Consider the following 15,295-nt stretch of genomic DNA (forward strand, 5'->3'; position numbering starts at 1 on the left):
GCGATAGGGTTGAGAGTGTCCTGCATAGTGCAGGGGATTGGACTACATGACCCAGGAGGTCCCTTCCAACTCTATGATTCTATATTTCTTGGAACATATTTAAGCATTCAATGCCAAATAGCTTTCCTAACCTAATGACCAATTCCAAAGCTTATGAATAACTTTGTTTCGCCCCCAGCCAAACCTACATTAGTACTTCCTGAACTTATTACTCTGTCTTTAAGTGCACGAACAAGGGAACTCTAGGCTATTTTGGTTTCAGACCCACATGCTGACTACTTATAGACCACTTATTTCCAACTTTTAAAATAACCTTGCTATTGGTTCTGTAGTTTAACCCTATATGTCAAAGTCAAAAGTCCCCTACCCTCAAATCACTCTTTTCCCACCTACATGAAATAGGATTTTTTAGGAATTTAAGTAGATTGTAAGTGGGGGGAGGCAGAAGGGATCATGCAGGTGCTTGGCTCCTATGGCCCTTTCTTGCAGGCACAGGTAATTGCCAATTGATACTTTGGGATCAGAAGGCAAATTCCTTCCAGGCCACACTGGCCAGGGATTCTGGTTTGGGGTGGGGGGGGGGAGGCATCGTGCATGGAATTCAGGTCACTGTGTGTGGGCAGGCAGTTGAGAATTTCCTGCGTTCTGCAGGGGATGTTGGACTAGATGACCCTGGAGGTCCCCTTCCAACTCCATGATTCTATGATTCCACAAATGAAAGAGCATGTAGACAGAAAAATTGTTCATTCATAATTATGATTAGTTTGCGAAACCAGGGTTCAGTGTGTTGACAATTACTGAAATACTGCCTTGTTAAGTTTTTCATTGCCTTTTGTTCCATAAGCAAGCGGGGCAATGCCATGCACAGGCTGGGATGTAAGCATTCACAGGACACCAAAAAAAAGATACAGTTGAAACTAACTGTGGTTAATCAATCAGCCTCAACCATGGTTTCAAAACCGAGCTTGAAGTACAGCTGGCAGAGTGGCACATGTTCAGACCATCGCACTAACCATGGTTTGTGTGTGAGGTCTACTGGAACACATTATCATCTTTGCTCAGCACGTGCCTGCAGATCATTCTGAAGGCTGAAAGGGTACATTCCACTGCTCCCATGTGGGGGCTTTTTCAGTGGCTGTTTCAAATTAGAAGGTTTCTTCTCAAGAGTTCTGGAAGGTTTGTAAAACAGAAATCTTAGTTTAGAAGACTTTCTCTGTCTGCTTCAGAGGATTGTTTTGGGATTCATATATGGAATTTTAACCCTTTTTTCTATTTTAATTTTGCTTTGAGAATTATGTTTCTTGTACTCTTTTCGCTGTTGTTACCTGTCTTAGATAAGAGTATTCCGAGAAAAAGGCAGGCCTTTCTCCTTAAATCCGCACACCTAAGTACTCTTGCATATTCCCAGGTAGGATCAAGCTGCAAAAAAGGACTTTGCATGCTGCCACAACAGAATTTCTGGGTTAATATGCAACCTGGGGTTTGTACTTTGAAGAAACAGATGCGTATTTGAGGAACTGCCTCTCTGTATATGCCCCCTAAAGAGCTCTGAAATCAGCAAATTCCAATTTGCTTGGCGGCCCTAAAGAGGTGTGCCTGACCCTGACTCCAGCCTGGTGGAATAAGCTGCCGATAGAAATGCGGGCCCTTACGGAGCTACTGAAGGGCTAGCAAAATGGCGCTCTTCCACCAGGTATTTGGTTGAGGTCAGGCAGCACCACAACAATCCATCTGGGACCCCAGCCTACCCCCACGGGGGGTATTGTTGGATGGTCACCCACTCATCGGGCGAGATATTACTGAATGATTTCAATGAAGAGGAAGAAGAGGAGGAGGAAGAGTTGGTTCTTATATGCCGCTTTTCTCAACCCGAAGGAGTCTCAAAGTGGCTTACAGTCACCTTCCCCTTCCTCTCCCCACAACAGGTGAGGCTGAGAGAACCCTGCTCTTCCTGCTAAGTCAGAACAGCTTTATCGGTGCTGTGGGGAGCCCAAGGTCACCCAGCTGGCTGCATGTGGAGGAGCATGGAATCAAACCCAGCTCACCAGATTAGAAGTCCACACTACTAACCACTACACCAAACTGGCTCTGGTCTGCTGGCATGTCCTGTTCAAATAATATACAAATAAACACAGAAACATAGAGCTGGAAGAGTCATCTAGTCCAAACCCCTGCACAATGCAGGAAATTTACAGCTACTCCCCCCACCCACGCTCTCTCCGTGACCCCTGCTCTGTGCCCAGAGGCGTACAGGATTAAAGTAAAAATTTCTCCACTGAATTTATTCATACCTGTAAACCTTGAAATGTAGAACAGTTTTTTACAATTATAAAAAAGGCAAATGGGGGGGACACACCAATTTCAATGCAAGTATAATAAATGTAAAACTAACATTAATCTTTCTGATGATAAAAATCCTCAGTTCTACAATATGAACGGAGAATACCTTTTCTACATGGTTTTCTCCATAAGATACTCAAAGGTATTAACATGGAAAAGCAAACCAAGCTACAAATCACACACATACGTGTCTAGCTGCATTCTTTAAAGAAGCAACCGTATTCTCTCGGAGTTTAGCAAGCCTGGGAACAAAAGAGAGATTTTTTTTTTAAAGTCATAAAGCCACAAGTTCATTTATCACTGAAACAGCTAACAATTGGGACAACCAGACATGAACCATCCTTGCAGCTCAAATGTTAAAAGGTAAAGGTATCCCCTGTGCAAGCACCGAGTCATGTCTGACCCTTGGGGTGACGCCCTCCAGCGTTTTCATGGCAGACTCAATACGGGGTGGTTTGCCAGTGCCTTCCCCAGTCATTACCGTTTTACCCCCCAGCAAGCTGGGTACTCATTTTACCGACCTCGGAAGGATGGAAGGCTGAGTCAACCTTGAGCCGGCTGCTGGGATCGAACTCCCAGCCTCATGGGCAAAGCTTTCAGACGGCTGCCTTACCACTCTGGGCCACAAGAGGCTCTAACTCAAATGTTAACAAACCCTTAAACCAATCTGAAACCTTCATATGCCTAGTGGAAGGTGACTCTTATAACTAACGGAGTTTAAATATCTACAGCGGACAGGATTCATGACTGCACCTTAATAATGCAGGAGAATTTTCACATCCAAGATTGCTTATTTCCAAGGCATCTGGACAACTGCCACATACCAGGAACCTGCAAGTTACCTGTCCTTTGCGTACCTGACTCGACATCAGTTGAAGATCTCCCCCGTGAATAATTCTATAACCACAAATTCCAAAAAACCAGCAAGTATTATTTGACAGCACTTTCAATTCCTACTAGTAATAGCTTGTTGCTGTAAAGCAGCACAGGTATTCGGGAGTTGATCTTTCATGGCATTAATCCCCAAAAGGTTCTGTGTTCGTTCAACTGACACTGAATCAAGTCTACCAAAAGTCTGCTTTTACCATTTGGGCTGCTACAGCAGTTTAGAAGCCACCTTCATCATTAAAGATCCGGGGGGGGGAAGGGGGTTGCCCTAACCTACTGTATCAAAGTCATCAAGCAACAGTCACAAATCAAGGCGAAGTTGAAATACTGCAGATGGAAAACTGACAAAGAAGTGCAGGTGAACATGGGATGCAGCAGTCCCATGTTCAAGAGGCAAATAGGATCATAGCGACTCAAACCCATGTTTTGCATGCAAAGATGTTCCCAGCTCCATAACCAGAATCTCCACTTAAAGCAGGGGTAGTCAACCTGTGGTCCTCCAGATGTTCATGGACCACAATTCCCATGAGCCCCTGCCAGCAAATGCTGGCAGGGGCTCATGGGAATTGTAGTCCATGAACATCTGGAGGACCACAGGTTGACTACTCCTGACTTAAAGGACTTCAGGTATCAAGTGCTGGGAAAGAACTATGCATGATTCTCTGAAGGACTGCTGCGAGGCAAGGTAGACAATATAGGTTGAGACGGATCAATGATCCAGCCTATTCCAAGGCAGCCTATGTGCAGATGTTCATGCATGCAGACACACTCATACATGCGTCTGTGCACAGCTACTCCTGTAACATTTAGAGAGTTGACTGGGTATAGAATAGTTACGCTTGAGCTGCTGTGGTATACGCAAGGTAGCTACTGAATTTCTCTCTTTAAAAAACGATTTAAGGTTTAAGCATTCAGACTTACTTGGCAGTCGTTGTAGAGTTTCCTGCACCTCGATGTCCAACATCTAGCCCTCCTCTTGGGTTCCAGTACTTGCAAAACGAGGCTTGCATATCACATGAGTAGCCCTGAATTGGCCTAATAATTATATAGTCAACTACAAAGAAAAGCAAATGCGACCTGGTCATCAAGTTCTTCTGGTTTTTTTTAAACAGTACTTTAGCTTTTCACTCGATTCAGAGCAACACCATCTACTGAAATGCTACACAAGAAGCAAAGAAAAAACCAGGCATGTTTTGAAACAGAATCATAGAGTTGGAAGGGATCTCCAGGATTATCTAGTCCAGACCCCTACACAACGCGGGAGCTCACAACTACCTGCTCACCCACAGTGACCCCAATTCCATGCCCAAGTAATCCTCTCCCCACCAAAAATCTCCAGAATCCAGCCTGGCCTGGAGGAAATTCACCTACCATCCCACAGAAGTGGTCAGCAATTCCCCAGGTATGCAACGAAGGCCACAAGAGACAAACACTGACACACCCCATCCTGCCCTCCCACTCACAATCTGCCTAAGTTCGTGCCATTTGTGGTCCCACAGGTTACAATCATAGTCACTTACTTGGGAGCAAGCCACTGAATTCATTGGAACTTCCAAGTACCTATTGCACAGCGTTGCACTGAAGGTACCTTTCATAAAGCATTAATTCTAACTGAATATACCATTTCCCCATGCAGTTCTCTGTCCGGCGTATCGTTCCCCATGACATTAATAGTTTCTGCGTTGAGCATACCTCTAACTTTTCCGATGGTTTTTCGGGAAATTCTGTTCATGATAGGAATCGTGAGGACGCCACCGCTCTTTCCCAGTTCTGCAATTGTGGAGGACAACAAACACGCAGAGCCCACATGGCCCGGAAGTACATCTCCTTGTATCACTGCTTCACTAAGATCTTCCTGAAAAATGCAGTGCCAAGATATTGGGATGAGTGGTCCATTCGCAGCAAGTGAACCCAGCGCCTCTCTGTACCTCAGCCCGGCTCTTTCATTAGCAGAAAAATGGCAGAACTATGCAGAACTGTAAAAACCCTAGGTCCATTTTCAAGTTAAAGATTTTATCCTCTAGAGCCAGTTTGGTGTAGTGGTTAGGAATGCGGACTTCTAATCTGGCATGCCAGGTTCAATTCTGCACTCCCCCACATGCAACCAGCTGGGTGACCTTGGGCTCGCCACGGCACTGATAAAGCTGTTCTGACCGGGCAGTGATATCAGCGCTCTCTCAGCCTCACCCACCTCACAGGGTGTCTGTTGTGGGGAGAGGAATAGGAAGGCGACTGTAAGCTGCTTTGAGCCTCCTTCGGGTAGGGAAAAGTGACACTGAAATACAACATTAAATCTCTTCCTTTTGCCCCCCCTCCCCTCAATCTTGCATAGAAGCATACAAGGAGAGGAGAAGAAGACTAGAGACTGGTTATAATATTATGGGAGTGAATTAGTTCCCTGGTTCTGGCACTTTACCTATCTGAATTCTAAGTCTCAGCTTTTATACGTTTGCAAGAATAGTTCCGTCAAAAGGAAGTTTTTAAAAGGAAATGGCTATAGAAACAAGGTGTGATCGCGGTATGGATGTCAGCAGTCAGAACGCAGGATCACTAGAGCAGGGGTAGTCAACCTGTGGTCCTCAAGATGTTCATGGACTACAATTCCCATGAGCCCCTGCCAGCAAATGCACGAAAGAACTAGCGTTCCATAACCAGGATAACAGAAGTGCCTCAAAGGAATCTATTTCCCAGTATTGGTGCTATCTACTCCCAGGTCTTCCGGTAAATTTTCCATCTCTCATCACAGAGAGTAAAGCTTATTTTGATGACGTTTTCTTCCCCTTCCCTTTCTTCTCTCACTTTGACTATGTTTTCTGTTCAGTTTTTAGCACAGCTGGGACCCTGATAGGAATGTTTAATGTGGCCAAGAATGATATACTCAGGGGAGAGGTAAGGAGGGGCGGAAGGGGGAATTACAGTGTTTGAATTTTCTTCTATTCTTTTTCATAGATGGTATATAATACCCAAAGTAACTGCAAAGATTTCAAAGTGATTTGATTGTAAGTATTGGAAATGTGTCAAAGTAAGTGTTTCCTTTTTTCCTTTCTTTTTATAGATACTGGGCTAAAGTTTAAACTGCTTTCTTGTTTTGCTTTTCATATGTGGTGAAGTATTAATTAAAATTGCGGAGCTATTAAAAAGGTAAAATTGAGATCAACAGAAAATCAACTGAATAATTTGAAGAATAGTGGAATTCTTCTCTGGAGCATTTGGCAAAATGAAACTTCAAGCAAATGGGTACTCTGGGGGGTAGAGGGAGGGGTGATATTGTAACTACTAATATTATTTTTTTGTACTTTTTCTCTATATAAAATTTTACTTAAAAAAAAGAATGATATAAGAGGACCCAGCTAGCACGCAAAGAGCCAAAAAAGAGAACAGGTCAAGCCCTCACCTCAAAAAAATCAAAGATCAATTCCAGATTGTCTGGCTCCATGGTAAGGATGCTGTATTCAGTCCACCGTTCAGGCCGTAAAGCGTAGCCGCATTCCGGCTGAGAATGCCGCGACTGGAATTCAGTGTCACTGATTACGGAGATCTCTAGCGTGTTGGCCATTTTCTGCTGAATTGTAGGAGACAGCCGGTCATCGACATCATCATCGTCACCGTCGTCGTCATCTTCCCCCTCTTCCTCCAAACCTTCCAGAGTGAGTTTCACCCTATATCACAGGGGGGCAAAGCCAGATGGATTCAGTGACAGCAATAATGGCTGCAGAACAGAAACTGTGGCATCAGAGGTCAACTGGGGTGCCAGGCTTTGGATGACAGAGTAACAAATATAGTGCTCTCCTACGCCTTCCAGATCTTCAGATCACACGTGACTCTGCCTTAAATAACAGATGCTCTATAGGAGGTCCGTGTGGCCGAATAGGTGTCTTTGGAGCGCAATGACCATTGGGGCTTTCAGTGTTTGCTCCTCCAGGAAAGGAGTAGTTCCACTTTTAGATCTTGTACTCTATATCCGCGTGGCCTTAACTATTTATGGGAATGGAATGCCTTTATATAAATTTATTTCTTGGCTCTGAGGATTCATATGATTACCAGTTGAGTTGGGAATGATTTGACGTAAGAATTTTATTTATACTTGTATTTATTAACCACCACTCCCGGATCCTGCTGGCTTGGGGCAGTTTAAAATAAAATCCATAAAACAAATCAGTCTATCAAACAGCAAATCTAAATGTCTTTAAATGGGGTATCATGATCATTATACGCTATTTAGTTTCGTCTCTCTGATGAAGCGCTAACAACCCAAAGGATAGATGCACTACAGGCTGCAATACCTCAAACTGATTGCTTAATAAGTATTGGCAACCTATACAATTATGCCATTTTCATCAATCTCCACTCATACTATTTTCCTCCGTTTTTTGATTAGAACAAGAAAAGCTAAAACAGCCTTCTTAGAGCTGTTTTCTAGGCTTTATAGGGTACGTCTCATTTATTCATTGTCCCATCATCATCATCATCATCATCATCATCATCATCATCATCATCTGAGCCAGCTCGTGGCGGGTTACAGATAAAAAAGGTAAACAGAATCCCCTAAAAATCCCCTAAAATCAGTAGTTGAAAATACAATCCACCAAAAAGACATGGCAGCAACCAACCCCACACCTACCCCGCTGGGGACCGGGGACCAGCGGACCACCACAGATAGAACGTGGTGAAGTCATAGATCTTCTCTTTGCCCTGGCCTCAACCACAGACCTGGTAGAAGAGCTCTGTTTTGCAGGCTCTGTGAAAAGCCGGAAGCTCCCGCAGGGCCTGCAGCTCCTCTGGGAGCTCATTCCACCAGGTAGGTGCCAGGACTGAAAAGGCCCTGGCCCTAGTTGAAGCCAGGCAAGTCTCCTGACTAGTAAAATGGAACTAGCAGAGCACAAGGCCCTGCGGGGGGCATAGGGTGACAGACGGTCTCGCAGATACGTGGGTCTCGCAGATTTACTGCTACTCAATCCTTTTAACTGGAGATGTCGGGGATTGAACCTGAGACCTTCTTCATGCAAAGGAAACACTACCTCTGAGCCAAAGCCCCTCCCACAAATACGATGCACATCACCTATTTTGTATGGCTTATCTTATTTCCCATTTTTTAGCTTTGCTGCTGAAGAAATATATCTGTTCAGCTTTCAGCATCAACTCTCATCACTGTTTAAAGGAGACACAATAAAGAGACTTTTTGGTTACCCTTTCTTCATCTCTCCAGGGTTTCTGGTAGAAATCTTTCACATGATCTACTACTCAATCCTTTTAAACTAGAGATGCCCGGGATTGAACCTGGGACCTTCTTCATGCAAAGGAAACACTACCTCTGAGCCATAGCCCCAGCCGCAAATATGATGCACATTACCTATTTTGCCAACTTCTGTTTAAAATGGCATTCATTGAGGTAACCCAAATCGCAAAGATCCTTGAACCTTGAATCAGATCCTGAATATTCAGAAAACCTTGATTTTTCCAAAATTAAATCAATATCACAATCAAATACATGCAGAAAAAAAGGAGTCTAAATAACAAATGGAAAGACCATACCTAAACCTAGACTTCTTAAATTTTTTCTTAGTTATAGATACAGGCTGTTTTTCAGAAAAATGCAGGCGCAGTCGGATTTCGGTCTGACATGTCAGCCACCCAGAATCAACATTTTCCACATCATCTGGCAAAGGAAAGAGAAACAGCCAGTCAGAATTGGGGTTGGCATCAGCATCCTGCCATGTTTTTTACTGATTGTATTCTTATGTTCTCTGCAGGATGGGGGATAGAGTGGCTGTTTCATGCATATGGGAATGTTTGGAGAGAACATGGCTGTTTATAGTGCCACCTTGAACTGTGTAGTCCAGTGGTTCTCAACCTCGAGGGGTCAGTGGTTCTCAACCTCGAGGGGTTGTTCGGCCTTTCAGGGGGATCGTGGCGGCGGCATGGTGCAGGCCTCCTCCATGCCACCTTGGAGCTCACCAAGGTGGGGCAGAGGAGGCTGGCGCCATGCTGCCGCCGCCAATCTGGCTGCTGCCGCTCGTGACACTGGCATGCTCTGTGCTGCCTCAGTAAGCTGGTATGGAGGCTAGCGCCATGCTGCCACCACTGCCACTTCAGCCTCCTCCGCCGCTCCTGTGACGCTGGCCTCCTCTGCCCCACCTCGGTAAACTCTGAGGCGGCGTGGAGGAGGCCAGCACCATGTGGCAAGCTCTCAGTTGCAGCAAGTTATAGCGTGTGCTCAGCCTGTAAGACAGAAATGCAAAACAAAGAAACAACAAAAAAAAAAAACCCGAGCCCACTCCCTTCCAAAATCACCGTTGTGCTGTTGTTAGATGGCGCGTCTCAATGAAGTAAAATTAACCCCGAGAAGTTAAACAAAGTAACTCTGCCCTGTGATGTGTTCCATGCATCCCATCTACTAGTTTGTTTCTTGGCTTGTTAGGGCTTCTTGGTAAGTAAATCACAAGCTGTATTTCATCTTTATCCTTAGTCACATTGAAAGGGAAACCAAAATGAGCATACGAGCATACTTAACAAATCTTTAACTTTTCTTTTCTTGGCAGCATTGCCAGCACTGGGATTGATTCAAGTCCTACATCAGTTAAGCACTGTACACATTTTGGTTTAGGTACAATCCCAATAATTTTGATCAGGCCATTACGATAATGTCATGAGACACCACTTTTAGCCTATCAGTCTTTGCTCTGGATAGCTGCAATACAATCCTATACAGGCATTCTAAATTCTTCAGAATTATCTCTTGCTACAATGCACAAGATATTAACACACACATACACATGGACAAATGCTACTTACCATAGATGCCAAAGTATCCATCATCCAGAGATCTGTCCTCTAAAATTGAACAGACAAACTGTGAGAGTAGTTCATACTAATGCATTACACAGTCGAATAATGGTTTAACAGCGGCATCTTTACGCTAGTGGCTAACTACATGAGAACGAAAAGATAAGCATGTTTATTACAATGTATGAACCTAAGCTTTGTTCTCTAAGTATTATTCTAAGAAATGCTTAGCAGGATATAATATGCTTCTTCAAGTTGAACTAAGTAAACTGGAAACATATGACATTTTGACAGTCTATTATGCTCAGAAGTTGCGCTACAAGAATAATGCTAGGTGACCAATGTATTTTAGTCTGCCCGTTAACAAGAAATCTGTTTTCATACACAGTTCCAAGTTTAGACAAAGATCTGGGGTTATTGACAATTAAACATACTTATCTCCTCTTTCTTGGAAAGAAACTCACTATCTCATGCTATAAAAGTATAAAAAAGAATCATAAGCTTTAAGCATGAAGCATACTCAATAAAGAGAACAATGTATATTTGAAACAAAGCATTTCAATATCTAATACTAAAATTTTAGTTGGTCGGTTAATTTCAAGAGTTATTTTTCGATTATTAGGTCTGACCCCCAACATGTAGAATTGGGTCTAGAACTGTGTAAAAGTTCAGCTGGGAGTAATCTTGAGGACCTCAATCCTGTCAACATTGGTATCACTGATCTTTCCAAGATCAGAGGAACTACTGGAAAGAGCCAGATTATAAAACTAGTTTAAAAACAAAACGAAGCAAAATGCTTGCAGTACAATGACTAGGAAAATGCTTCCAAGGCAATGTACATTTCCATTTATTTAGTTTATTAATTCTAGACAAGGCAGGGCACATGCCCTCTTCAAAGTCAGTGGTCCCTAAATTCACGGGAACCAGAAACATTTCTGATAGTGACATTACCAGATTTTATATCTATATAAAGGCAATAAAGAGTCATTTAATACGGGGGTCGTCAACACCCGTTCTGCGGCCTGAAGGCCTTGGTAACGGGCCACCAAAGCAGCTCCGCGCATGTGCATTTTCACCACCAGGGGGCGCTAGCGCACATTCGCAGTGCCCCGGGCCGCCGGCTCTTCCCCACCCCCAGAGGCGGTCCTCAACCATAAAAAGGTTGGGGACCGCTGATTTAATATATTACTTCATAGTGAGCCTCTACCGGAATTTAAACTGCATTAGCATCAGATACATTTAAAAGTTATGGCGCCTGGTCAAGGAGAACGTGTTGGATTACTGAGCCTGAATACTGAGGGACAGAACATTCCTATTAAAAGATAACTAGCAAGACATGCATAATTTTTCCCATGTAAATATTTGAGAGCAAACTTTAGGCCTCCACCCTAAAGGTCTGCACTTGAAGTCCATTTTACCAAGTAGGTGAAATTAATTTCCAAACAGCATGCTCAGACAGAAATAAATAATGCATAATAAAAAGGGCATTTAGCTGTAGTAGAATGGCCATTAACTATCTTTTTAGCTCAGCTGTTTCGTAGAAAACAGAAATTTCAATCACTCCATAACCAGGGGGAGAGGAAGAACATTAATTTATACATTCCAGTGTTTCAGCATGCACTTCTCAGAAACCAGCAGATAATGTACATTTCTAAACCTTTAATATTTACACGTTTAGCATAAGTTTCAGGGGAAATAAAGTATCAAGTCGTCAAGTTAAAATATTTTCCCTTCCAGAAAAAAGGTGGCACTTTAAATTAACAACTGCTCATGTGCAATTATAGTTACCAGAACAGAAGAACGGTCTACAAAATTAATCTTGGATTAAGTCTCCAAAGGACAATGACTGCTGTTAACACTGCAAATGCCACTCGATCACTGGGAGCTAATTAAAACTAGAAAACCCTGTTCATCAAGTACAGTATGATGAAGCCGCAAAAGCCGTAACCATTCAATACATAAGGTTTAGAAAGTTTTTCACTATTTTAGCTAAACGGTCTAGACCAGGGGTAGTCAACTTGTAGTCCTCCAGATGTTCATGGACTATAATTTCCATGAGCTCCTGCCAGCATTTGCTGGCAGGGGCTTATGGGAATTGTAGTCCATGAACATCTGGAGGACCACAGGTTGACTACCCCTGGTCTAGACAATTTTGAGTCTAATGCCCACATTATGCCAAAAGACAGGTACATTAGTGGTCCGGTTGCATATCCTTTAATGCTACAAAATATCATCAGCCCCCACTAAATCATTGGGTTACATATTAGTAGTCTTATGCGTATGTCTCAAACAGAAGCCGTTGGTTCCCATACCTAAAGGGGTTATTGATCGTGGTTGTAGATGAGTCTCCCACTTGTGAATTATGACTTGGCAAGGACCATCGGTACTCTGTAATTTAAAAGTTAAATGTCTGCAGTAATTTTACTTTCAGATTTTTTTCTTCTTCTTAAACCCGTGATGCCATTTCAATGCTTTCCTTGTACACCTTTTGAAAGCCACAGACTGGGTTGGAACCGTACCATCTGGACCATTAACTGTGAATGCCCCTGAGTGCTTTTGCCCCTCCTAAAACTAACTCTTGAGAAACTAACCCAAAATTCAAGTTAAGTGATCTACAACATTTATAAGCATTGATCATAGAATAGGTGTTATTTTTTTAAAGCAAATCAGCCATCAAAATTCCTGCAAAAAGGAATATCAGTTCTAACTGATTGGTAATGTAATGCATGACAATCTTCTGGAGTTACTAGTCACACACCCCTCCCAAACTGAAAACATAGGCATGGATTCAAAGGAACCGTTCCATATGCAGAGGAAACTTTCTGTTCATGGAAGAGCTTCCTTAATACCAGAACACTGGTATAAAGATGCAATTGTACTACTGCAGCAGGGATTCCCTGGTACCCTGGGGGCTCCTAAAAGTTCCCTAGGGGTTCCTGCAGGTTTTCCCAGAAATCTGTATGGTCGCTGATGTCATTGGAGTCCACTTCCCCTGTTGCTCTGCATACCCTACACTAAGCAGACCTAAAGCATTCACATTTGTTTAGCCCACTGGCCCTTCCTAACACTGGTCACATCCAATGGGAGTATATGGGTGATGTCACTTCTGGGGAAGGGGTGGGTATGACAGGTAGGCGTGGCTGACTGACATCTCTTCTAGAGTTCCTCGAAGCCTGACTACTATTTCAGGGGTTCCTCCACGGACAAAATTTTGAAAGATTGCACTACAGATTTATTAAGAACCTCTTGTGGCACAGAGTGGTAAGGCAGTAGACATGCAGTCTGAAAGCTCTGCCCATGAGGTTGGGAGTTCAATCCCAGCAGCCGGGTAAAGGTTGACTCAGCCTTCCATCCTTCCGAGGTCGGTAAAATGAGTACCCAGCTTGCTAGGGGGTAAACGGTAATGACTGGGGAAGGCCCTGGCAAACCACCCCGTATTGAGTCTGCCATGAAAACGCTAGAGGGCGTCACCCCAAGGGTCAGACATGACCCAGTGCTTGCACAGGGGATACCTTTACCTTTACAGATTTATTTATTTTTCATATGGCAGAGTTACATACAAGAATAAGAAGTGTATAATAATATACCACTACATAGCTTATCTGTAAGACTGTGTGGAGGACTCCTATGCCAATGTCGGCAGAATCATGCTGGCTGCTATTTTCTTTCCACTTGTGATCCTTTGGACACAACCCACTGCTTTAAAGGCACAGCAGAAATAAAGAGGGCCCAAAGAACACTGAAAGTAACACTGATACGGAATACAATTAGATGGTTTGCACATTCAGTTCTTGGTTGAAGGGACAGAGAATTCATAGGAAAACACTGAAAAAGGTGGAAAGCAGCTGGCCAGCAACATTTTGTGTAAACAATGACCATGAAGTCTCTGCCACAGCTTCTATACAGGGCTTGAGCTCCTAATGGATGGGAATATAGAGATCTGCCCTTTTGAAAGTTCTCCACTCATGGTTAGGATTTTCAAACTCAACGTCCTGCATCCCATATAGATCGTTCTTCCTTAGCTCTATTTGTTTCCTCAGAGACCTCTAAAATCACAAAAAACTTCAAGGATGGAACAGCATCAAAAGCCAATCACACTGTGTTCATTTCTAGAGGAGCGACCCAAGATGCACCCTGAATCTTTTAATTTTAAAATGGGAACTGAGGAGATTGATGGATGGGTTGCAAGCCATCTATGCAGATGCCCAGTTTGAGAGAGGGAGAGAGAGAGAAGCTGAAAAGCCCTTCAAGAATCTATATTAGAAAAAATCTTGTGGAACTTGGTCGGTTGTTACTGCCTTAGTTCACCACAAAGTAACATCTGCATTTTTAATATTGGAAATCAATGCAGAATATTTTTAAAAAACAGAGCGCATAAATATTCTAGAGAAATCCTGAAGATTGATGGGCATTTATAACTCATTCCAATCATTCAGAATAGGTGATGATTTTGTACTGTGTAATGCCTCAATTTTTTAAAAGCTCAAGACATGCAGGTATGTATCCCTGAGCCCTTGAACATTCCATATATGCAATATTGTGCATTTATAATCACACTATTCATTCTAAATAAGTAATGTTTAATTTGGTGCATATAGTGCTATTTTAGATGGATACATTTCTCACCTGCAACTCAGTTGGAACAGATGCACATAAGGTTTTCCAACTGGAAACACAAATCCATGAATTTAGACTAAGAATTCCCTTCTTCCTATTACAGAGGCTTTCTCTGTGTCAGAGAATGGCTGCTCATCTAGCAGAAGGGAATTTTTGAACTAAGTCCAATGTACTTCCTAATTCTCACCTTGGCCACCAACAGGGAGGTATGTGCCTCCAGCTTTTCAGAAAGGGACTTGTAAGTAAGCCGTTTCTTGAAATGGAAGACAGAAATTAACTTTTTTATTTTTGCTTTTAAGCTAGCAAGACCATAATATAGAAGCATAATACAGAAATGCTCCAAATCATAGAAAGATGATGTTCTACAGTAGTACTTTGGGGCATAGTGTGGGAAAAGGCTGGCTTCATATTTCTAAAAGGGAAAAAAATTGGGCTTGTTTTTAACCATAAGGCAAAGATTTCTGACTTGTCTGTATCCTGCTAGTTATTCAAACTGAACCTGTGTAACCTCTTAATGCTGTTTTATATTTAACACAATGAGGCAAGGGCAGATGTTAAACCACTGCCTCCTTTAGTCATGGTTCTGTACGCCCACCCTAATGATTTCTCCCTTAACAAGCTTCCACCAGAACTCAAACAATATGAACTATTTTTGTTGTGTGGGAGC

At 42.9% G+C, this 15,295-nt stretch overlaps 1 protein-coding gene and 1 long non-coding RNA gene across 7 annotated transcripts in view; one reads left to right on the forward strand and one right to left on the reverse strand.

The window, feature by feature from the left end:
• LOC143825129 (uncharacterized) overlaps window positions 1–15,295 on the forward strand; it is a 52,295-nt gene that overhangs the window by 32,290 nt on the left and 4,710 nt on the right. Inside the window, exon 3 of the long non-coding RNA XR_013226953.1 lies at window positions 6,178–6,250. This is a non-coding gene — a long non-coding RNA (uncharacterized LOC143825129). The remainder of the gene's footprint in view (window positions 1–6,177; window positions 6,251–15,295) is intronic.
• Window positions 1–15,295, reverse strand: part of GPCPD1 (glycerophosphocholine phosphodiesterase 1) — a 57,749-nt gene that overhangs the window by 27,535 nt on the left and 14,919 nt on the right. For all 6 annotated transcript variants that reach the window (XM_077313045.1, XM_077313070.1, XM_077313054.1 and 3 more), the window contains 7 exons: window positions 12,324–12,399; window positions 10,021–10,059; window positions 8,761–8,884; window positions 6,623–6,887; window positions 4,921–5,083; window positions 4,150–4,282; window positions 2,528–2,582 (listed from right to left, as the gene is read on the reverse strand). In XM_077313045.1, the coding sequence (XP_077169160.1) occupies window positions 2,528–2,582; window positions 4,150–4,282; window positions 4,921–5,083; window positions 6,623–6,887; window positions 8,761–8,884; window positions 10,021–10,059; window positions 12,324–12,399 (855 nt within the window). The remainder of the gene's footprint in view (window positions 1–2,527; window positions 2,583–4,149; window positions 4,283–4,920; window positions 5,084–6,622; window positions 6,888–8,760; window positions 8,885–10,020; window positions 10,060–12,323; window positions 12,400–15,295) is intronic.

Source organism: Paroedura picta, chromosome 1 (assembly GCF_049243985.1).
Source record: "Paroedura picta isolate Pp20150507F chromosome 1, Ppicta_v3.0, whole genome shotgun sequence".
NCBI classification, from domain to species: domain Eukaryota; kingdom Metazoa; phylum Chordata; class Lepidosauria; order Squamata; family Gekkonidae; genus Paroedura; species Paroedura picta.